The 25,282-nt window shown below is 45.0% G+C and overlaps 1 protein-coding gene across 1 annotated transcript; it reads left to right on the forward strand.

The window, feature by feature from the left end:
* Nucleotides 1-2,409: 2,409 nt before the first annotated feature.
* On the forward strand, nt 2,410-24,792 carry ABHD13 (abhydrolase domain containing 13). The gene is made up of 2 exons (XM_039226662.1): nt 2,410-2,662; nt 19,390-24,792. The coding sequence occupies exon 2, from the start codon at nt 19,410-19,412 to the stop codon at nt 20,421-20,423; it is 1,014 nt and encodes a 337-aa protein (XP_039082593.1). The 5' UTR covers nt 2,410-2,662; nt 19,390-19,409; the 3' UTR covers nt 20,424-24,792.
* The last annotated feature ends 490 nt before the right edge of the window (nt 24,793-25,282 follow it).

Consider the following 25,282-nt stretch of genomic DNA (forward strand, 5'->3'; position numbering starts at 1 on the left):
GGCGCAGACGCCATCGCGCTTACGGCCCCGGGAGACCCTGACGTCATCCCGAAGCTGTGCGCAGGCGCAGTCGCGTCCGCAGGCCCTGAGGGGCGCAGGGATGATGTGCGCACGCGCAGTGACGCTCGGGCTGGGCACCGGTCCGCCTTGCGGGCTCACGAGGACTCCCGGGAGCCTGGTGACAGCGTGACCACGAATACAACTCCAGTTAGCCTCCCAAAGCCCAGGTGCTCTTCGCCAGCGCTCCACCCAGGAGAGAGGGTTTCGACTCTGAGCGAGACCCCAGACAGCTCTGGGGTCTTTTGTGTCCTGGCTCCTTACCTGGAATGTGAGCCCGAGTCTTCCCTGTCCTTGGCCTGCTCACTAGCAAGTGACAGCTTCGTAGGATTCTGCTCCCTGTATGTAAATGGGGGTACCAATACTCATCTCCTTGGTTGGTTGTGAAAGTGCCCATAATTGAAAAGGGCATCTTGCCTCCCCAAACATCTGACGTTTCATTCAGGTGGAAAAATAGGCTTTTGCAAAATTGCTGAAGGCTGTCCTTTCCCATTCGTTTCTCACGACGGTACAACTTTGATGAGTTCTTGTCTCTTAATACAGAAATAATACATAATTCATAAAAATACATAATCTATAATTCATAATATAGACGGAAAGAGTTGCATGCCTAGAAATCAAGTATGGATTCTTCTAGTGTCTGTCCAAGGATTCAAAATAAAACTATTTGGCAAACGTTTACTGAGCACCAACCATAATATAGTAATTGTGCGAGGCATTCAAGGTTAAGATGAAAACAAAGTCCTTACGTTCAAGGAACTGTTGATTTCTACTAAGGTTTTGTTTTGGTTTGTCTTCTTTCATGGGGAATCAAGAAATTACCCATGACGGGGGGGGGGGGGGCAACTTTGAGAGTTATTTCCTCTTGCCATAAAATACTGTTGCTATAAGATGTGATATTTTAAGAAAGTGATATTTTGCTGCAACGGACTCTGAGAACATTTTATAGTTGTTAAATGCCCTTAGCGGTTGTCTAAAGTTCAAGAATCTCATTTTACAAAACTGACGCTTATTTAATTCACAGTATTAGTTTGTAGCAGAGCTACACTTAGCCCAACAACATTGAATTAATTTCCTTGCGGGTCTAATGCACCTAAGTTATCCAAATATTTCTCTGAAATCAGCTATGAAGTTTAAAAGTCACATGATACTCTTGATGATAATTCCTGTACCTACTCTTCAACTGAATTATCACTATATTTTGGAGTAGCACCCAACAGGGTTGGAAACAGACCCCCACAAGTGTCCATCTTATCAAAGGCCATTTGTGCACAATTTGGACCTTGTGCAGCATCTACTGAGCTCCCACAATGTCAGAGTTTGCACTTTGTATTACTGATGTAAGAGAGGAGCCACGGATTGTGAAACCAAACTCCAAACTGATTCAAATCCTAGTCCATGATATGTTAGCCTTTCTATGCCTGATTCAAAGATCATTAAGAGTTTTTCATTAAGTACCTTCTAGAGTTGCTGTGATTATCAGTTTATTTATGTAAGTAGTCTACCTTAGTGCCTGCCATATGTTAGGTGACAAACAGCGTGAAGCTATTATCGAGAGCCTGGCTTTGACCGGGACCTCTCCATCTGATGGCAGGATAAAGGGTTTTTTTTGTTTTGTCTTGTTTTTAAACATGAAAGATTCTTTGTATATATAAAATAGGTTACAGAGAATAGGGAATGACCGAGGGAGGGGGGTCAGACATCTGGAGATAAACAATTTAGTACAACTTGGTGCCCAGGGGCAGGGAAGGTAATGAAGCACTGGCTTCAAGGGCTCTTTGTGTGGCCACGTCCCAGGCCCCGGGCTCTAGCCACGTTCCCCTGGTCTTGTGCTTTTGGACAATGTGCAAAAGTAAGACCATTTTGCATTCTTTTTCTTTAAAAGGCCCTCTAAATCTCCCCAGGTTCGGGCGTCACAAGCCCTGCATCTGCCCGTGCCGGTCCACTCCGATAGAGGTAGGAGAGGGCTGGGATGGGAGAAAACAGAAACGGGGAGTTACGGACGCGTTTTAAGTTAACTACCGGAACACACTGGAACGCCCCTCCTAAGCCTACGAGGCAGACACACTTTCTTATGTAATGAATACTGCTGTGTGTACGCGGTTAGAACTGGGTCCCCAAGGGGGATCTGGTGCGTTACCAACACTCACGCTGGGGGCCTCCGATGAGGGGCTGGAGGCCTCCAGGGGCCCCAGGCCCAGAAGCCGCCGGGTAGGGCGGCCCACAGCGCGCCGGCGGCCAGGCTCCCACGTATCTTGTCCGTGCCGGCCACCGTCGCCGGGGACTTCCCCCCTCCCCCCCCCCCGACTGCCGTTTGTGCGCATGCCCGGGAGGGCGGGCCGGGTTCCCACTAGGAGGAGGAAGGCGGAGAGGGGAGCAGGTGATGTGGGAGCCGGCGGGGACATTTGCCGGCGACACCGAGCGTGGGCCGGAAGTGGAGGAGCCGAGAGCGGCGCCGCGACAGCTCCGGGCTAGACCGTGGCGACGGCGGCGGCCCCTCGGCTGGAGGACGATGAGGAGCGACGGAAGCGGCGCGGGGGGACGCTGCCGCGCGGCGCCGGGTTCCGTGTCCGCGGCCCACTGCGCAGCCTGCGAGCAGGTCTAAGTAAGTGCGGTGCGCGGCCGCCGGGGAGGGGCGCGGGGGGCGGCCGGCGGGGCCTCGCGCGCGCCCGGGACCCCGAACCGCCTCCCGGGGGGGGAGCGGCCCCCGCCCCGCGGCCCCGCGGCCCCGCGGCCCCGCGGCCCCGGCGCGGGAGCGGGCGCGCGGGTTGCCGACCGCGCGGCGCTGGGCGCGGAGCGCGCCTCCGAGCCTTGTCGGCGGTGTGCGCAGGAGCGCGCGCCGACCGCTGCTCGGAGCTCGCCCCTCGCGGCCCGCGCCCCCCACGCCCGCGCGACCCCGGGCGCCCCCAGCCGCGAGGCCGCGGGGCCCGGCGAGCCCCCGGCCGCTGCCCGCCCCCGGCAGGTGTAGACCTGCGGGTTGCACGGCAGCAAGTTTGGGGTGTCTCATAGACGGCGCGAGCGCACCCCAAGCAATTGAAGTCGACTTTGCTGTTGGGTTTTTGGGGGGTTGTTCTGTTTTCTTTTTTTTCTTTTTTCTTTTTGGTTAGCGTTTGCTTTCTGCAAAATGCGTTGCTCGGGCTACTCCCCGGGGCATCCTGACCAAGAACAAATCCTGGATCCGGCGGCTTGACAGAGGTGCACCAGGTCACATTAAGCCTTAAGACACAAGATTTCAAGTTTTGGGGTTTGATTCCCGTTGATCGGGGGCCGGTTTCCTCGGCACGGGCTCATACTGACTTGTGTCCATACTTAGATGCACCCCTGGCCTTTTACTAAGAAGTTGCAGTTTAGTCGAGTGAAACGATGACTTGCCGTCGTGCGTGTAATGTCGTCTCGTGACCATCCTACCGAAAACCTACAGACCGTGCCGTCAGTGGCGGTGAGCGGACTTCCTGAGTGCCGGCACGGCCTGCTGCAGAGTGCACGATCCAGCGGCGGGGTCCCGGGCAGCGGGCGCCCCCGGTGTGTGTACAGAGACGGAGTAATTCTGCAGGAGTGCGCGTCGCCACGTGAATGTGTGCAAACCGCCGGGTGTGGAAGGGTCGGTAGCCGGGAGTAGAGAGCGCTCCAGGGAAGGCGTCCCGAAGGAGCTGCCGCCTGGCCCGGGTTCTGACGGAGGACTAAGGCATCGCCCTAGCTCTTTCCTGTGTGCGCAGCCTCGGGTATTCTCCGGCGAGGCTCAGCCGTTGTTTAAGCCAAGTCCAGCCGATCTCGCAGTTGTGCTTGTCACTTACCCCGCTCTGGTGGATGTTAAAACACTTTAAATTCTGTCTTCTGCACGTGGCTGCATGAACACACTGCGTATTGCATTTGATCCCAGCAGTTTTTCCATGACATGTTCCGTCTTCCTGTTTTCATACGAAGAAATGTATATTCAGAGAAGCTAAGTGAGTTGGCAAAGGCCACCTGGCTATTAGCGGACCCAGCCGGGAAGCAGGTCTCTTCCTGCTGCACCACACTGCCTTCCACTGGTGGCCGCGTGGACATGATGGATGTGAGCCCGCTTTCTGGCTTCTGTGTGTCCCGACCCAGGCACGCGCACCCCACACCCCATGCCTTCTCCAGAGGGCCTTTGGCCCCTTGGGCTCTCAGGGACAGGCTCTCCAAACCCCAGTGTCGTGGGTTAACAGTATCACCCAGTGATTGGTTCAGAAGCTGTCCGGCCCTAACGCTGTTCTAGAATCCCCCTCCCCTGTTACTCATCTCATGGGAATCTTTTTCTCTTTCTCTGTTGCTCACTAATTTAGAACTCAGTTATTACTCAGATTCTAAAATCTTTCTGACTCTTGTTTCATCACCTCAAGAATGCTTGGGGCCCTTCTATGTGCTTCTTAAATTCAGACCAAAAGTTTTAGTTTTTCTGATTCTTCTAATTAAGATTTTTCCCCCTCAAATGGTACACTTCATAATAAAGCATTATATTTTATGTTACTGTTTCTTATAGGTCTTAACTTCTTTAGGAGTGCATTCCACTAAAATTGCAAAGTTGTATTGTTTCCAGGACATGAACTATATGCATTAATGAATTAGCCTAGAATCTTACCTTTTCTGTAACAGTGTTGTCAGAAGAAAATAACGTTTAAGTTCCATCCATCTAGTTTATAGTAAAGTGTCTAGAACAGTTGGAAACATACTGAATTTCATTATCAGTCTTTTTTTTTTTTTTTTAGTGTTTATTTTTGAGAGAAAGAGAGAGAGCGAGACACACAAAAGTGTGTGCAGAAGAGGGGCAGAGAGAGAGACACAGAATCCGAAGCAGCTCCAGGCTCCGAGCTGTCAGCACAGAGCCGGACGCAGGGCTCGAACTCAGAAGCAGTGAGATCATGACCTGAGCTGACTGAGCCACCCAGGCGCCCCTCACTATCAGTCTTAATTCTAATGTCATTATTTGCATTTTTAGACTTTGTGGGTTTTTAAAAACCATATTCTTACAGATATTTCAGATACTCTCAGATAATATTAAATACTTTACAGATAATCTCAGAACAGACTGTGATTGGCAGTGACAGTGATCTCTCACAGTCTTTGTTCCATCAGTTGACTGTGTCTGCCAACCCTTCCATGCTTCTGGTAAAGGAGAAAGCGCCAAAATGCTCTGTGTCACCACCTGGTGTGTTTGCGATTCTTCTGCCCAAGTAGAGTTCAGTCCCTGACCTGGTCTGCCATCCACCATTTCCACAGGCAGCTGGCGCTTCATTTGTCCCCTGGGGCTGTTCGTACACAAGTCTCCATTATTGATGACCTGCGGGTAACCGCCAGGGAAGTGGAGAATTCATTCTGTGCTGTCTAACCCTCAGAGAGCTGTTTGTTTTCCCTTTCCGCTGCACAGCTGGCTTGACCGCTTAACTTTGCGGCACTTAGCGGAGAAGGGGGTACATCACTGGGAAGGCTTAACTTCGCAACGCTTAGCGGAGAAGGGGGTACATCGGTGCGGGAAGGCTGAGTCTGCGTTCTTCAGTACTTGAAATGTGATCAGAAGCTGAATTCCCTTAGAGCACTTAGTAGGAGTGTGGATACTCTTTCTTCCCCTCTTGTACACCTGTTAGCCTTGCACGTGAGTTTGCTTCCGCTTTTTACAGTCTCCACGTGAACCCACACACTGTTCTGTCATTTCTACGTAGGTTTTTTCACTTTTGATCAGTTTTTGTTTTTAAAGCTATTCCTAAAATTACCAATTTGAGATGGACTCAAGGGCTTTAAAAATAATAGTACATTTATGACTTAGGACCTTTTTGATTGCATTTATAATTGGTTAGTATTTGGTCAGATTGGGGGGAATTCATGTTTCCCGCGTAGGTAAACATCTTTTGTAGTTTTTAAAAGACTTTTTTCTGTCGGCAGAATCAGTGAATCGGTAGTACAATGTAAACTTCTGCAATTAAAAAATAATTAAAATAACGGGCATTTACTTTTTTGTGTGAGAATTCCAGGCTTTATTAAAATACAATTTTAAGTGTGATTAAAGGAATAGCTTATATACTCTGCTAGTTGAAGCAGTAATCAAAAAACATATTTGTTCAATTAGAGAAAGACAGCATGTGACTTCACTCATGTGGAATTTAAGATACAAAACAGATGAACACAAGGGAAGGGAAGCAAAAATAATATAAAAACAGGGAGGGGGACAAAACATAAGAGACTTAAATACAGAGAACAGACTGAGGGCTGCTGGAGGCGCTGTGGGTGGGGGATGGGCTAAGTGGCCAGGGGCCTTAGGACGCTGGGGTGGGCGCTGGCTGGTAGACGTAGGGGATGAATCACTGGATTCGACTCCTGAAATCATTATTGCACTAGATGCTAACCAACTTGGATGTAAATTAACAAACAAGTGAATTTTAAAAGAAGGCAGCCACACACCAGAAGCGTCAGGCGCGTAGGAGGGGCTCAGGGAGGCCCCTGCCCTGCGGGGTCCAGGCGCAGCGGGCCAGGCCCAGGCCGATGGCGCCGGAGGGGGTGGTGTCTGGGGCCCTCCCTGCTCCAGACCCCGCAGGACTCAGGCCCAGGAAGGGCTGAGGTGGGCCCTGTGTTTGCATCCCTGCACCTGTGTCTCGGGTTTCTGCGTTTTCAAGGTTAGCTGCTTCTGATCTGTTGCTTTCAACCAAGGCCTGGACCCAGGTGGTCCCAGCAGCCTCTCACCCTTTCCTTCCCACCGCACCCCTGCTGCCCCTCAACCCCCGGAGGCTGCTCTGCCCGCTGCCTGCCCTGCTCACTACCAGGGTGACCTCCGGGGCCGCCCGCTCCGCCTCCCCCAGGCTCCCCGCCCCCAGACAGAACTGAATTCTCAGTAGCCGAGCCCCTCAGCGCTGCTCCCCGGCCCACAGCGACCACCCTGCAGGCCTCGCCCACCACGCCCAGGGTGCGGGCTCGGGCACCACAGCCCCAGCCCAGGGCGGCCAGCACACGGATGAGCTATCCCTTCTCTCGTCAGGACCCGGTTTCCGTGCCTAAGCAGAGAAGAGGTGACCGTGGGTACTTGTGCTTCCTTTCTGCAGTGGTGGTCTGGACCCGCCGCCAGATGGCCTGGTACCAGCTCGGCGCCCCCCCCCCCAGCCCCGAGTCATGTGACCCTGGGCACATCTAGTATCTGTTGAAAGGTTCAGGGGTTACATGAGGAAATATCAGGATCACCGTACGTCGGGCTGTGCCCAGGACAGTCCCCTGTGAAATGCTGCCCCACCACACTTCATCATGCCTCCTCTCGCTCTCGAGTGTGTGGGTGTAGACACTAACTCGTATCTAAGCCCACGGAGAGAGATGGAGAGCTCGCAGTGTGCCCAGCAGGGCGTTCAGTCTTCAATTATTATGACAACGCTCTTTTTTTTTTTTTTTAAAGATTTATTTATTCTTTTACTAATCTCTACACCCAGCCTGGGCTCGAACTCCCTACCCCAAGATCAACAGTCGCAAGCTCCAGTGACTGGGTCAGCCAGGCACCCCTATGATATCGATTCCTGATTGCTGAGGTCACATGAATCTGGATGTGATAGAATGGCCTAGAACCGTAGGCACACACAGTATGGGCGTCAGGTTCCCCGTGTGTTCCCAGCGAAGGGAGATGTGGCTGTGGGGGAGACCTGGGCGATGCGTACATGGGACCTCTTTTTACTGTTTTAGCATTTTCTTATGAGTCTGTACTTATTTCAAAATGAAAAGTTTAAAACCATATTCGTTCCTGTAGTGTCAGTTTTAGTACTTTGGATAGACTGTGCTGGGTGAAGAGTTGATAATAGGTTACCAGCTTCACTGGGGGAGCAGTAGTATTTTTTGGCAGGGAGGAGGTTGATGGTGGTGGTTACTCTGGATTGGAAGTTAATCTTTAATGTAGTGTTTGCTGTCGTGTACGTGGCTTTCATTGGAGAGAATGACCTGAGTTCCATTCACAAAGCAAAAGCAAAGCAATGCCGAGTTCATAGAAATTCATGATAGTTCCTTATGTAGTCCCGGCTTTTCTTTCTCTCCTCCCAGCAGATACTCCGAAAACATGTGTGTCTGTTGTTTTATGTGAAGGCTGCATAGCGAAGCTTATTTGCTACAACCTAAAGTGTGTGCTCTTTAAAAATATGTTTCTTTGATAGTAATGGTCTGGGAGGGAGACTGAAAATGTATGATGAATAAAATATCTTACAAACCTCAGTTGAAATATGAAATCACTGTATCTGCACATCTGAGCTTTCTGGAGACTCATTTTTAAAAATTTTTTTAAATGTTTATTTTTGAGAGAGTGAGTGAGCTCAGGTGGGGGAGGGGCAGAGAGAGCAGGAGACAGGGAATCTGAAACAGGCTCCAGGCTCTGAGCTGTCAGCACAGAGCCCGACGTGTGGGGCTTGAACTCACGGGCCAGGAGATCATGACCTGAGCCGAAGTCTGACACTTAACCAATTGAGCCACCCAGGTGCCCTGAGACTCATTTTTAATCTTGGTGCACACTTCCCTCTTACTTTTCAGTTACTCTTTAAAGTCATGTAACCGGGCCCTCCAACCTCTGCTAGTTAGTAAAGACAGTATCTTTTATAATCTAATGTTTATTTTCCAGCTGTACCTTTACTTTTTCTGTCACCCATAAAATTAATTTGTGAGACCCTAGGGATTATTCAGTTTAACAGCATGCTTCTACAAGTACGGAAGCTGAGGCCCAAGGTAAAAAGTGATAGACAGGAAGGCCATTCAGAAAGGGTCCTCATGTCTAAATGTGGACTTGGCTAGTGATTTGAGAATGTGTGAAGCACCATCCATTGGGTGAGAGCCTCACCCAGGTGCCACAGGACTTCTGCCTCAGCTGAAAGTTTTCTCTCTCAAGCTCGTCATTTGTCTTCTGTTTGTGATCCTTGGGAACGTGATGAATGTTAGGTGTTTTTATTAAAGATATTTATCTTCCAGAATCCAGCAAGCTTTAGCACAGAATATTTAAATTAAAGGCGTACATCATTCTTTTGGGGGAGGGGGTTCTGTTTTATTTTAATTCCAGCAGAGTAACATACAGTACTGCGTTAGTTTCAAGGATTTATTCTGGGGTGGCACAAACATTTTAGCGTTCTCAGCATGCTATATAACACGTTGACAAACTGTAGGACAAAAACCATATGATCGTTTTGATATTCAGAAAAACCATTTGAGGGGCGCCTGGGTGGCTCAAACGTCCAACTTCGGCCCAGGTCATGATCTCACGGTTCGTGGGTTCGAGCCCCACGTTGGGCTCTGTGCTGACAGCTCAGAGCCTGGAGCTGCTTCGGATTCTATGCTCCCTCTCTCTCTCTCTGCCTTCCCCTGGTCTCTTTCTCTTTTTCTCTCTCTCTCAAAAATAAATATTTAAAAATATTGTTTAAAAAGATTTGAAATAATTGAGCATCATTTCATGACAAAAGCTCTCAACAGAGTGGGTATAGAGGGAATAAATTTCAGACTGATAGAGGCCATATGTGTACGAATCCCACGAGCAACGTACTGCGTGGCGGCCACGGGAATGCTGTTCCCCGAGATGGATCTGGAGCAGGAGCGGAAGTGCGCTCGCCCCACGGCCAGCGTTGCCGCGCGGGGGCCCGGCTCGCGGGGTCTTCAGCGCGGCCTCCTGTCAGTTTTGTCGTCGAGTGTGTTCTGTTCTGTCGGTGCTTGGGGCGACCCCCGGGGCATTTCGGGCGATTTGAGAGTTTCCTGGCCGTGTCCCTGGGACGAGAGCGGTGCCGCCACCCCCGGAGCGCCCCCCGGCGTCTCTGGAGAAGCGGCCGCAGGGTCCTGGGGCCGGGCCCCGCGGGGCCGTGGCGCCTCCACGTGCTGGCCTCCCGACCCCTTTACGCTCCGGACGGCGTCAGGGACGGCGAGGGCGTGGCGCGCGCTGCTGGGCGGCGGCAGTCGCTGTGCGAGGGGTTCGGGCTGGCGGGTTATGAAGTACACAGTTGTCACTTCCAGGCGGCAGTGAACACTTCATCGCATACTGACAGTGTTGATCCGAAACGGCTGTCTTTGCGGAGGTTAATGAGGAGCGTGGCGTTGTTTTCCACGGCCGTAAACGTGTGTGACGTCCGCGCACGCGGGGCCGCCCGGTGGGGGTCGTGCGTCTCCGAAGGCGGCCGGGCTCACCAAGCCTGCGGCTGACCAGGGAGGACTGTCGTGGCCGGTGTGCGACACGCTCCAGTGCTCGGCAGACGCGGCTACGCCGAAGCCTGTGTCCCAGGGGCTTTCGGCCTGGTCACACCGAAGTCGTCCGCTTCTCTCCGAGTGAATGTTTGCCCGTGCCGGGTCACGTGGCCTCGTTCATCGGGGCCTTGGAAAATACTAGTCTGCGTGTGGGGCAGACTCTTCCACATAGTCACTCATTTTGTAGGTTACCGTCCCCAGCACGGCGCCGTCACGGTCTCCGCAGCCACGGGGTGTGTAGTGGCCACGTCACGTTCACTTTTCACAAAGAGTCCGCCACACCCCTGACTCCGAGAGACCACAGGGCCGCAGGGGACCCTGAGTACGAATGTCGTCACCCGGAGACGCAGCGAGGTCAGCTCCCCACTCGGTTGGGCACCAGCCCGGGAGCCGTCCGGGTCCCCCTCGCGTCCCGCAGAGCGGTAGGGGCGTGTACTCACCGCGGGAGACACAGCTCGGTTCATCGTACAGCTTTCTTAGGTAAGAAGCCTCCCCTTCCCTGGAGTCCCGGGGTAAGGAATAGGCCTGCAGCTTCTTGGTGCTCTGCCTTGATCCTTGCCGCCCGTCCTGGGTTGTGTTCCATTAATGCGAGTGTCCAGCGGTGAAAAGCCAAACACAGCGGAGGCAGATAATCAGCATAATTATAGCACTGGCCTCGAAGACACCGCTGACGGGTCTTGGTGACTCCTGGGAGCCTGCAGCCACTCTTGGAAACCACTGGCCTAGAAAGATCTCAGGCTTAAGAGGGGCCTCAGATCATCCCGTTCTGCTGCTCCGAGTTCCTCCACACCGGGCTTGCCGGGGATTTACTTAGATTATGCTTGAAGACTTCCCGTTCCTGTGAGTAATTGTGCTAAGTGGGTAAAAACAAGTGGCATAGACAGCTCTTTGATATCAGGTAAGAGACATCCTTAATCCTGGAGCTGACGCTTTGTCCTGTGTTTTAAACGTTTGCACAGATTTCCACTTGGTTCCTGAAAGTAATCAGGCATGATGAAATCCAGGCCTTACTAAAAATTACCTTGTAAAGAACACATAGTTACAGTTTTTGTGTATTTAAGGACAGTTGTGATCTTCGATTTTCTTTGTCTCTCTGAGAATTAAATGCACTTATGTTCGACATGCAGTGTTTTAGACGCCCATGTCTGTTTCCTAAGTCGATCACGAGCGACTTGACAACAAGGGCTGTACATTTATGACTTTCAAATAGTCTGTGGCGCCCAGACTGTCGTTCCCCCAGCAGGCTGTGCCCCCGTGTGTGGCCTTGTCTTCAGTCTGTAAATCGTGCGGTGGAGGCGCTGGAGTCCGAGCAGGCCGGGTAGCCAGGGCTGGGCTTCAGCGGCCGGGGCGGGCCTGGAGGGCTCCCCTGGGCCGTGGCGGTTCTGTCCTGAGGACTCAGGTCATTGAGGATGGGCGTGACTTCCGCACTGATCTCTGTATTTTTTTTGACCATCAGCTTTAACAATATTTACATATTTTTCCTAGCGGTGGAGCCATTTGGGTTTCTCCAAGTGCATATGTGTGAGGGAGCCCACGAGGTGATTCCGGGAGATCAGGTGAGCGAGCCCTCACTAACCCCGGTGACCTGTCCCAGGGGACGCTACCGACCTGGGGCTTCTGACACTTCTGCGGCTTCAAATTATTTTTTATTTTTTAGTCTTAAATTAATTGTTTGTTGTATACATATAATGGCCTAATACTTAAACACCTGAGGCATGTGGAGCACTGAAGTTGAATAAAACAAGTTAATCAGGAGCATAAAATTCTCAAGATGATCATCGCCAGACCTGTAAGTTGTATTCCTAGGATTAAAGTGCTCCTATAGTCCATCAAGGTGTTGCCGATACTTGAAAACCATTCTTCTGAAAGGAACGCTATCATTAATTATTTCTGCTTTGTCATAAGAAAATCATAGTAAAAGTTAGTCATGCTTTCAATAGATTATTTAATTTTATTTTTGAGAGATAGTGACAACATGAGTGAGGGAGGGGCAGAGAGAGAGGGAGACACAGAGTCTGAAGCAGGCTTTAGGTTCTGAGCTGTCAGCACGGAGCCCGATGCGGGGCTCGAACCCACGGACAGTGAGATCATGACCTGAGCTGAAGTCTATACTTAACCTGAACCTCCCAGGCGCCCCTCAATAGATGATTTCTTGAGATGTGCTTGCTAATATCAATATGATACCCCTAATCACTTTATCTAAATATAAGCACAGAATTATATTTAGTTTGATTGATTTTCATTCAGAGTCAAGACCTGTGCATATAATGATAATGTGCTTATTTTTGAAACTAACACATTAATTAAATTTTAGTTCACTGTATTATTATATATTGAGCCCCAGAGTTTTACTTGCGCTTTTGAGTAAGTATTTGCACATCATGCTTTTTTTTGTTTGTAATTAATGAAAAACATGGGAAATGTGAGGTGGAGAGGGATGCAGTTAGTTGTAGAGAAGTTTGAGGTGTCAGTGAAATATCAGGTATTCAGGGAGCAGATAAATTGAGATTTTAGGTGGAGTAAACAGAGGATCAGAATAATTTATACACGAGCGTGATAGATGGAGGCAAGAAAAAGAATGAAATTGCTCGGGGCACCTGGGTGGCTCAGTCGGTTGAGTGTCCAACTTCGGCTCAGGTCATGATCTCACAGTTCATGGGTTCAAGCCCCATGTCAGGCTCTGAGCTGACAGCTAGCTCAGAGCCTGGAGCCTATTTCAGATTCTGTATCTCCCTCCCCCCCCCCCCCGTTCATGCTGCCTCTCTCTCTCTCTCTCAGAAATAAATAAAACCTAAAAAATTAAAAAAAAAAAAAAAGAAATTGCTGAGCGAAAGGAGGTAAAGGGACAGGACCTTGGAAAATGCCTCTGTTTGGGGGTGGGTCCGAGGGAGACTCTGGAATTCGAGTAACCGGAAGCTGAGGGAGAGGCAGGGTTTGGTGCTGCTTCGGGCCGAGGGGCTGCGCTGTGGATTGAGAGGACCGCTTGCATTGGTGAGCAGGTGAGGTTTCCTTCTCGTGAGCGGTCATGGGGAGAGGTGTGCGTCCGATGCTCCGGGAGTAGGTGCTGGGGTGGTTTAAGCCCCAGGGAGACGGGCTGTAGCGACATCTACCGTGTGAGACCTGCTGTGAGAAGGCGGCGGAGGCGGGACTGAGAGACGGGGACACGTCAGATGTCCAGGATGTAGGCCTGCGGTGGAAACACGGTGATAACGTAGCCGCATGAAGATGACCCAGTTCTCCTGTCTTCGGGGCTCACGAGAGCTCCTTCCCTCGAAGCCACCTGTCTAGTTAGATTGAACTTTGGTTTCACTTTGAATGTGTGCATCTCCCAGTTCCGCCCCATAGCACACCCGGTGAGCGTGAGCGTGAGCGTGTGCGGGGACGGCCAGGCCTGGCTCATGGCCTGTGACCAGCAGCCCAGAGTGTCACTCAGGAGAGCCGACGGACCGCCCCGGCACCGTCTCTCTCCCCGATGCTGAAGGACATGGGATGGGAAACCTGGCGCATCAGCATCCGGTGTGTTGTCCCCAAACAGTAGCTCAGGCCGGTGGCAGGTGATGTGGGTGGGAACGGGTGCCCCCTGACGTGGCTCCTCCTCTACCCCCACTACCGGGGGCCCCCTCTTTCTCCTCCCTGTGGGTCATGTGTCACCCTAACCAGGTCCGCTCACCGCGAGGGGTCAAGTTCACCACGCATAATGTCGCTCAGAGACAGCCGCTGTCCCACCTTTATGAGGTTTCCAGGGAAACAGCGCTGGAAGGTTAACCAGAGGTCATGTTTTTCATGCTGGAGAAAAGGTTTTGTGAGCCCTTTACTCGCACGAATTTACTGACAAAACCGACGTCAGACTTGCACACCGCCAGCTGTCGGGTCTGTGCGGGGCGCTCTTTCAGAGGTTCTGTGCATTTGCAGAGGCTTTCGTGACGTCTAGGTCTGGATGGGGTTGCCCCTGTCAGCAGATGACTCCGGTAATTGTATTCTGCTGAAAGTCTCAACACGTTTCATAAATAAAGCATCCTTCCCGTTTTAGGTTTGCTTGCTCCCGTCTCCTTTAGAGCGTAGAGGCGAGACACAGACTAGGGAGCAGAAGTTACCAGCAAATTGGGTCGGGTGAGGGTAAGGCGGTCGGTGAGTGGGGGTGCTCTTTCGTGTCAAAGCATATGGAAGAGAAGACAGCATACACACTTGAGAGCAGTTTCTATTAACCTGTCCTCAGAATTGATTTCCATTTGATATTCCTCGAAAAGGACTGACGTTTATTCCGGCTTCCATTGTTTAAGATGATAAGATTGCCTTTGTTTATCGCAGAGTCTGTTTAGTTAAGGTGACTTCTCAGTTTAATTCCTGTTATTTCTAACCAAAAGTGGACTCACGTTTGCCATATTTCTGATGTCCAGTCTTAAATACATGTGTCCAGTGCTCAGAACACAGTTACGTTTTCTTAGAAGCCTAATAGTACAGATACACGATTTGTTTGTTCATTTGGAAAACATTTTAGTTCGGAATGTATGTAAAGTGGTGTCCTACCCAGTAGGGATACGCTAGTGAAACAGGGAAAAACAGTTGTTGGATTTATAGATTTAAATTCAGTATTATATGTGGAAATTAGAAATTAAAGAGGCTACTTTACAAAAGATAATTTTTCCAAGTTTGAATATTTGAAAATTGTAACTTTTTTTCTGAATGTACGAGATATATGTATGTATGAAATGTTCAGGTAGTTTTTTGTAACGATTGTTTGATTGGAAAACTGAGTCAACTCCTGGTTATCTGGGATATAGGAACCCTTATCAAATTTCTAGATTTGCTTCGTACATCTGATGTTAATGTTAATTTGAGCAGAACATGGTTAAGAACATGGTAGAATAGCTACAAATACTAGTCACAAAGGCAAATAAAGTTAATATATCTACAGTATCTGTTATGCTTTTTAAATTAGTTTCATTTGGTAATGCTGACCAGCCTTATACGTAGGCATTTAAAAGTCTCCTTCTATGGAAAAGAAATTCAGACTGGAAATAAATAAGTGATAAACACAAGATTGTTCAGCAGATACTTGGTAGAGCAGAATTTTAGGGTGATGGGATTTTAGCTGTGTTCTTTTTTTCTGCTAAATCCCAAATAAATGGTGTTAACTCTCATAGCACTGTCATAAATGATTGGCTTTAACTATGAAAAAGACAGTAAAATTGTTCACTAAAGAAATGTCTTAAATGGTTATCTTACTTTCCAAATAGCGTGGTGCTCTAGTATATTGGGATTTTATATCCCAGACCTCGTTAGTCCTAATTATTACACAGAATTTCTTCATTTCGATGGATAAAGTTAACGATGGTGGGCTTTTACCTTTCCCCAGTACAGCTCTTGGTACAAATGAAAATCCTTAAAAAAATAAAAGTGAGTAAACATGAGATGAAAAGCGTAAGCGGGCCAGATGTGTCGTCCAGACTCACGCACGACGTGGAAGGGATGCAGCAAAGGCCTGTGTGACGGGGCTGCTGCTAAACGGCCATCAGGGGTTGCACAAGGCCCGGACTCATTCGTGATCTGGAATGTTGGCCTGCTTGGCCTGCTTTGTGCGGCCCCTTGCGGTCTGCTTTTTAGCCAGGTCGGGACAGCCACTGCCCGGGTATTTTCAAACTTGAATTTTTTGCTTTATGTCCTGTGTCTTACCTACTTACCATAGTGCTCATGTAATAAAACTTGCCACAGCTGGGTGGCAGTGTAGATTGCAGAGAAACTTCAGGAAATGCTGTGCCCTCGGTTTATGTTCAAAGAGAGTCATTTGAACAAGAATTCACATTTGAAAGTCTATGTTCAGTAAGCTAGTAAGATAAGTTAGGTGAGGTAATAGTGAAATATCAGATCTATTAAACCCTCTAACTCACCTTTATAGCCAATCTAATTTAATTTGGTTTTCTGATTTTGTCTTCAGTGTTTAATTCAGTGAATGAAAATGTCCTGTTTATGAGCTTATGGAATACAGTAAAATTTTAAAAATCAGTCATTAACAATTATTTATTTAAGTATAAAATATGGTAGGTTTGCTTGCAAGTAAAAGAGAATCTAATAATTTTTAAAACTTGGCAAACGTATAAAGAGAGGACTGCTAATAAGAAAGCTTATACCGTATCTCACCTTTTTTGCCTTTTTAAGGCAATTATGCATAAACTTCTTTATTTGATAACCAAAAAATGTTGACTTGAAATGCTTTTCTTCTGCATTTTCTTTTATCAATTATAATTTTCAGAAGTCTTTAAAAAAGTTTTTCTCCAGAAAGTCCTTTTCTTCATTTTATCACTGGTTCTCAGATAGAATTGCCATGTGTTCATTTTACATTTCTCCCCCAGCTGTTTATGACCTGATCAATACATCATACTAATCTGGATTGACTCACTGATATGAAATTGCAATAAGGGCTGTATACAAGATTGTGTGCTATTTCATGATACTAGCAATCTGAAATTTCTCTTTAATCCATTGTGAAAGAGAAATTATTAAACTCTTTCTCTCAAAAATAATACAATACTGGAAACCCGTAGTTAATTTGAATAAATTATTGTTTAAGTTTAACTGTGAAAACCTCCAGGTAGAGGAGAAAGCAATTTACTCTTACCTCAGTTTGTTTAGGTATAATTTATAATGTGAAAAAGAAAATTGACAGTACATTATATCAGATTGATCTTGACTGATTAGAATATGTTAACTGTCTCTTTAATAAAATTTGCCTTCAACCTGCCTACCTCAGTAAAGTTGTAGGATAGCAAATCAGTACACAAAAATCTGTTTTGTTTCTATATACTAATAATTATCAGAAAGAGAAGTGAAAGAAAATGGTTTTATTTACAATTCCTTAAAAAAATACAATACCTAGGAATAAGTTTAGCCGAGGAAGGGGAAGAGCTGTACACTGAAAACTGTATGACATCAATGAAAGAAATTGAAGAAGACACAAATAAGTGGAAAGGTACTCTGTTCTCATGGATTTGAATTGCTATTATGCCCATATTACCCAAAACAGTGTACAGATACAGTGCAATCACTATCAAAATTACAAAGGCAATTTTTACAGAAATAGAACAGTAATCCTACAATTTGTGTGGAACCACAAAAGATTGCAACTAGACAAAGCAATCTTGAGAAAGGAAAACAAAGCTGGAGGCATACTCCCTGATTTCTAACTATATTACAAAACTGTGTCAAAACAATGTGGTATTGGCATAAAAACAGACACGGTGATCAGTGGAGCAGAATAGAGAGCCCAGAAATAAACCTACATGTAAATGGTCAATTAATTTACAACAGGGTGGGAGCCAAGAATACACAGTTGGGGGAAATGGCACTGGGAAAACTGGCTATCCATGTATAGAAGAATGAAAGTAGGCCACTATCTTACACATACACAAAAATTAACTGAAAATGGATTAAAGACTTTAAGACCTGAAACCATAAAACTGCTAGAGGAAAACTAAGTAGTAAGCTCCTTGACATCTGTCTTGGCAAAGATTTTTGGATCTTTGACCCCAAAAGCAGAGACAACAAAAGCAAAATAACTAGGTGGGACCTCGTCAGACTAAAAAGCTTCTACACAGCAAGGGAAATCAACAAAATGAAAAGAAAGCCTTTAGTAAAAGGGGAGAATATATTTGCAAAGCATATATCTGATAAAAGATTAGTATCTAAAGTATAGAAAGAACTCACACAACTCAATAGCAGCAAAACAACGTGATTATGAAATAAAAGATCTGAATACGTTTCCAGAGAAGACATACATGGCCAGCAAGTACATGAAGAGATGTTCAACGTCACTGATCATCAGGGAAATGCAAATGAAAAACCACAGATGTTACCTCGCACCTGTCAGAATGGGTATCATCAAAATGACAAGAAATAAATGTTGGTGAGGATGTGGAGAAGAAGAAACTCTCGGGCGCTGTTGGTGGGAATGTAAATTGGTGTGGCCCATGAAAAATACTGTGGAAGGTTCCTCAAAAAATAAAAAATACAGCTACCATATGATCCAGCAGTTCTGCTTCTGGCTGTTTATCCAAAGAAAACAAAACCACTGAAGAAGACATACAGACACCCATGTTCATTGCAACATTATTTACAATAGCCAAGGTACGGAGACGACCTAAGTAGCCAATGATGGATGAATGGATAAAGAAAATGTGGCGTGTACACACAATGAAATATTACCAAGCCATAAAAAAGAATGAAATCTTCCTGTTTGCACAAAATGGGTGAACTTGAGAGCATTGTGCTAATAGGTGAGATAAGTCAGAGAAAGACAAATGCTGTATCATTTCATTTATGTGTGGAACTAGAAAAGAAGAAAAGAAAAAGACCTAACCCCCAAGTTTATAGCTACAGAGAACAGATGGCTGGTTGCCAGAGGCAGGGATGGACGAAATGGGTAAAGGGGATCAAAGTGTATGAACCTACAGTTATAACATGAATAGTCTTGGGGATATTGGGTACAGCTTGGCAACTGTCATTAATGCTGCATTGCATACTTGGAAGTTGCTAAGAGAGTGGATCGTAGAAGTTCTCATCACAAGAAAACTAGACAGACATTAACTAGACTTACCGCGATCATTTCTTAATATAGATAAAGATCCTTATGTTGCACTCCTGGAAATAATAAAATATTATATGTCAGTTATACCTCAATACAAAAGAGAAATTCTCCCAATCTGCCTAACTCACTGGTAGGCACACCAGGAGCTTTGGAATCAAGCTCATTGGCTTCTGGGCTCTTCTACCTGAGGAGCTGGGAGCACGGCCATTTACTTAGGCCCCTGAGCCTCCATTCCCTCATACAGATTTGGGAACAGGGCATCAACTGATTTTTCTGTCACATCAAGGTGAATGCATTAATGAAAGGACCTGGCAGTAATTAAGCACTTTTTTAGAAAAATGAATATATTTTGATGAATATTTGTGTTTTATAATTCTAGCAGTGGAAGGAGAAAGGAGACTGTTGAGAACAGAAGGAACGAGGGGAATGTGAACAACAGTGGATGGATCGCTGTAGCCTTCCAGAGACTCTCCTAGTGCCGTGATTTACTGTATCATGGATCTAACTTTTAAAATAATCGTATGTTGAATGACTGACTCTCTCTCTCTCTCTCTCTTTAGGACACTTACGGAGAGCTACAATGGAAAAGTCCTGGATGCTTTGGAACTTTGTTGAAAGATGGCTAATAGCTTTGGCTTCGTGGTCTTGGGCTCTGTGCCGTATTTCTCTTTTACCTTTAATAGTGACTTTTCATCTGTACGGAGGTGTTATCTTACTTTTGTTAATATTCGTATCAATAGCAGGTATTCTATATAAATTCCAGGATGTATTGCTTTATTTCCCAGAACAGCCATCTTCTTCACGCCTCTATGTTCCCATGCCCACTGGTATTCCACATGAAAACATTTTCATCAGAACCAAAGATGGAGTGCGTCTGAATCTTATTTTGATAAGATACACTGGAGACAATTCGCCCTATTCCCCGACTATAATTTATTTTCATGGGAATGCAGGCAACATAGGTCACAGGCTACCGAACGCATTGCTTATGTTGGTTAACCTCAAAGTGAATCTTTTGCTTGTTGATTATCGAGGCTATGGAAAAAGCGAAGGAGAAGCGAGTGAAGAAGGACTCTACTTAGATTCTGAAGCTGTGCTAGACTACGTGATGACTAGACCTGACCTTGACAAAACGAAAATTTTTCTTTTTGGCCGTTCCTTGGGAGGAGCAGTGGCAATCCATTTGGCTTCCGAAAATTCACATAGGATTTCAGCCATCATGGTGGAGAACACGTTTTTAAGCATACCGCATATGGCCAGCACTTTATTTTCATTCTTCCCGATGCGTTACCTTCCTTTATGGTGCTACAAAAATAAATTCCTGTCCTACAGAAAAATTTCTCAGTGCAGAATGCCTTCTCTTTTCATCTCTGGACTCTCTGACCAGTTAATTCCACCAGTAATGATGAAGCAACTTTATGAACTCTCCCCGTCTCGGACTAAGAGATTAGCCATTTTTCCCGATGGGACTCACAACGATACGTGGCAGTGCCAGGGCTATTTCACCGCCCTGGAGCAGTTCATCCGAGAAGTAATAAAAAGTCATTCTCCTGAGGAAATGGCAAAAACTTCATCCAATGTAACAATTATATAATGTTTCTTCTTTTTGATTAGTGCACTGTATTTTAATTTTGCAGAATGATAAAGAATGTTCCTTTCTAGCAGTGTGTTATGTCTGTACTTGTCTGAAGAGTGACATTAAACTTTGAAAGGACTTCAGTGCTCCTTTGAGATGATCCAAATAGTTTTTTACATTTGAAGAACTGGAATTCTTGGGATTCTTTCATACCTTTTCGTCAAACCTTTCAATGTGGTTATGTGTCCATATCTTTAGTTTAATATGCCAGTATAATAGCATATTGTATTCAAAAGTTTCTTGTTGCTAAAAGGGTGTACTTCATGTGGCACTTAGATTCGTGGCCGGGTGTGGAAGGAGATCTGTCAACGAGAAACCTTTGGGTATTCTTTATTCCTTTAGCAAGTACCGGGACAATCGTGGTAAGCAAACTTAGTTCTGTAACTGCATTCTTCACCTTAAAAGTTAAAATGAAATGCATGATGGTATTTTATTCCCTGAATTATGCAATGCATTGTTTTTAATGTAAATAGTACTGGTCTTCGACCGATGTATATGGTAACCTGGGTTATATCTATTTTTATGTAAACTCTATTTTGTTTTCGGCGAGAAGTGACAGTGAGGCCTGTGTGCAGATTGTCATTGAAGTTTGCTCTGGTGAATGCTGAGATCCAGCTTTTTCTTACAAATCACTGGGACCCCGTTTTCCAATATCAACGTACCGTGTTTTGTTAGGTACGGTCTGGATCATGGCATGTAAAAATAGAAATTTAGAATTTTACTGCAGCTTTGATGTGCATATTTGAACTTTTTAACATTTGTAACTTTGGTGGCAAAGAGAATTTTAGCTTCTGTCAATTTTGTAAGTCTACAGCTGAACCCCTCACAGCAGTCATAACGACCATCAGAACTTGTTTAAGAATTAAATTAGCAAGTCCTATCATTCCATGGTTGTACATACTATTTTACAGAAATTCCCACACTTGATTTTTAAGTCCAGTGTCTAGGTATATCAGCCCACGAAAGCCAAGGTATCATTTATTGGACTTTCTGAAAATAAAAGTTACAAAATCAAAAGCAAAAAACCTGTTCTTTGGTTTAATGTTTCAGTTGTTCTTACAGAGAGCATTAAAGGACAGTTTCAGGAAGTCGCCTTTATTTTTCTCCTTCTTGTAGGAGTGTGGGAATGAAGGAACTCAAGAACTTTTTCTTACAGAACCTATTACCACATTTAACAGTTAAGTGGCTGTAAGTGAGAAGTAGTATTTAGACATAGAGAAGAGTAAGAAAAATCTTACTTTAAAAAAAAGCCCCTTAAAATCTGCAGAATATACTTTAAAAAATACAAGCTACGGGGTATAATCATGCTAAGTTGTTTCAAGCTGTCCTTAGAAATTAGACGTAATTGAGCTCTGTACCTTATGTCAGCTTTAACGTAGAATATTTTGAATGTTTTAGCTATATTTATTGGCTTTGTGCAAGCAGCTAGAGCAGAGAAATCAGGGGTCAATATTCTTGACCTTAATTTTAGACTCTTTCCATGGAGATGGGGCTAGAGATACTTTTGCCAAATAACATTCTTATTCACTTTATGTCAGTATTTAGAAAAAAATTAATCCTAGCAATTATGATTTCTAAAAGACACTTTTTCTATAAGTTAATGTTTAAGAGTCATGCTTTAAGAAAAAAAAAGTTGGTAACGCATATCATGGGAGATGTATTTTTATGTATACATCCACCACAGTGAAAGGATGCCTCTCTTCTTGTCCATCACTGCGCTGTAGTGACCCCCCACACAGTGGCGCCTTCCGAAGAAACAAGTTACTACAGCAAAAGTCCATGTACTTAGGCATGAGCTTACTTGGTGCACCTCAGCTTTACCATCTTTAAGGTTCAGAGCAGCTTTGTGTGTTTCCATGGAATCACTGAGTGTTCTCCTTGTGACCCAATTGTCACCTTCACTCGTAACTATGCTGATGAAGGGTAAGAGCTTTTTCTTCATCAGTGTTTTGTTCTTATGCTGCTTTTTTTTTTTTTAAGGTTTATTTATAAACCATTTTTTCCCCCACTAAAGCCAGGATTTCAAAAGTCGTACAGTACTCCTGTTCATCCCCACCTTCGTTCTCTTCGGATTAAGGGACATTTGTTCCTGGGGCTGTGTTTAGGGTAGTAGGACATCTTTCTCGGCTTCTGTGTCCGAGACTTCCTTAGATGGGAAGAGGGTAGAAGACAAACTCTTGTGGTCAGGGGGCCATGAAGCCCATGGCATTATTTTTTCAAAACATGTCTAGTTTTGTGGCCAAAGCAGTTGGTCTTAATAAAATGTGAATTCTTCATGAGTCACTTCTTCATTTAGACCCAGGTCTTAGTGAGAATGGAAGCATGTCTGCCTTGTGTATTAATTTCCGGCCCATTTTGCAAGAGCAGCTGTAATAAGAGTTTATGAATGAATTTTTAAGTTTTTAAGCTACTGTAAATGTGGAAGTCCCAGAATGGTTTTAAATCTGGCAAGATACAATCCATGTAGATGAAGATCCATTATTTTAAAAGGGATTATTAGGGTGTGGGGGGAATGGTACAAAGGACACTCAGAAGGATATTGCAAAATATGGGGAGAAATAATTTGTGACAGATAAAAGGTGCTCATTGAAGAGAAGTAGCCGGAAAGGGGCCCCGGGACGTGGTTCTTAAATGGAGATCCAGGAAATGATTAGTGATTTACTGATAAGATTGGGGGAAATAGCCACCTAACAGTGCAAAACACAGCATTTGAAGCAGCCATCTCTAATCAAGAAAGTGACTAGAGCACTTGACATTGCGATACCTTGGCTGTAAAATTGATATTTTTGTCAAAGTGCTGTTTTCAGTTTTGTTATAGGGCAGCTTACACTTACTTTCTCATGATGAGCCGCAGGCACTTGGTTCTTACTGAGAATTCATACCACCTGCTGCATTTATATCTGTTTCTTATTTTTGTAAGATAGATTTATTTGGTCCAGTTACAGAATGAAGGCCATGTTCGATTTTATATAAATTATCTCCCAATCTCAGTTTAAGAGACATTTTCATTATTGAGTCCCTTTCTTCCCTTAAGGTTAGGAAAAAAAAAAAAATAGGGTAAATTTTAAAACGATGTCCCACAAGTCACTTTTAAACTTGGGTCATAATTGAGATGTATTGAACTCCAGTGGCCCTCCCCTCCGTTTTTCCTATTAAGTTTGACAACAGTTTATGAGGAAAAAAAAATGTGAAAAATATTAGTTATAATGCTTTTGGATTATCCACTTAAATTATGTATTTTCATATCACTCAGGTAAAGTTGGAAATGACAGAGCACAGACATCTATTTTTTAAATCAGTAGGGTAGAAAATGAAAAGCACTTCAGTTTATTTATATTACCATATATGCAATCATCTTAGCGAGTCAGACGTAATATATTCATTTGTATAGCGAAATAAGTGCATTCATCCTAATTATAGTCAACACGGTTTTGCCAAATGGCACAAATATACCTCCATTTATATTTTGTATCTTAAAATTGTAGTTTAAAAATAGGACATGTATACGCGACACTTTTTACGAAAAGTGCCATATATACATATGTAACAGGGATGACTGTGTTAACATAATTTATAACAGTTTCTGTCAGTACAGTGAATACTGAAAATTCAAGTTGTTTTCAACACCTTCGGGTACATTCAGGATAAGAGAAAGTTAACCCAGTCTCATAATGTAAATCATATTTTTGTTATTTGCCATATTTTATTTGAAGCAGTAATACGGTTTTATAACAGATTTGAATGTTACAGTACACAGTGTACTAGCCATAGCAAGCAAACATTTACATTTGCTTTTTTTTACAGTAGATTTCTTTTAGAGTATACTTTCTATTTTTCTGTACTGACATATGCAATAAATTGATAACATTAAAAGTTTGATTAATGTCTTAAGATAGTTTGTATTTAGTCTCTCCCCCCCCCCAATTTTCTATTAACCTAAATGATATGGTAGAACATTAAGGTTTCCTTAATGGTTAAATAAATTTTCTGAATTTGTGCAGAAGTTAATGAATTTTTATTGTAATAATGCTGTGGACGGTAAGTGTAAGGTAGATTTATATTCTCTTTTTTCGTATTATTCTCACACAGACATTTAATTTAAGCTAATAGTAAATGTTTTCTGTATATGGGCTGCTGGTGAATGAATAGGCCCCAAAGCATTTGATGAGTTAAATGAATCTGGGAATGAATAAATTCTAAGTGTTCACAGTCCTGTGGCGTTCAGATCTCGTAAGTGCCTTTTCACAAAATTCTGGTCTTTTTTTTTTTTCTATCCCATTACTATTGAGTTGATGGTTTAAGATGATTAAAAATGGCCTGATACTCATTCAGTCTTTAAGAGTCTGTAGTTGTCTTTCCCTGATAAGAAACTCGCGTGCCTCTGTCGTGTCAGAACCAGTTGGATAATAGGAAATGTATGAGAAAGCTACATGGCCCTCTGCAAGTGGAGATGAAGAGTTCACTTATTCGAGACCACCCTGCATAAATAGGTGTGGGAATCCCGTGGATTCCCTGAAAGACTGCCAGCCTGAATCCCAAGAGGAAGTAGTTTTTAGATTACTAGTTCTTAGTTTCAAAAAAATTCTCACATTTCTGTTTCACTCTCCAACTCATTTTGCATTCTGACATGCTAAAAGTCATCACACTTGGGTCTGGTCAGAGAGTAGAAGTTACCTTGTTAAGGACGAGGGAGGGAAAGACATTTTTTGAATACCTACAAGTGCGATCACTTGTAGAGCATGTTGATCATCGAAGCCTCACGACCAGCCTGTGAGTAATGTGCTCAAGAGTGATTTATTCTTTAGAAGCACTTCCAA

This window comes from Hyaena hyaena, unplaced genomic scaffold (genome assembly GCF_003009895.1).
Source record: "Hyaena hyaena isolate Hyena2069 unplaced genomic scaffold, ASM300989v1 scaffold_22, whole genome shotgun sequence".
Lineage (NCBI taxonomy): Eukaryota > Metazoa > Chordata > Mammalia > Carnivora > Hyaenidae > Hyaena > Hyaena hyaena.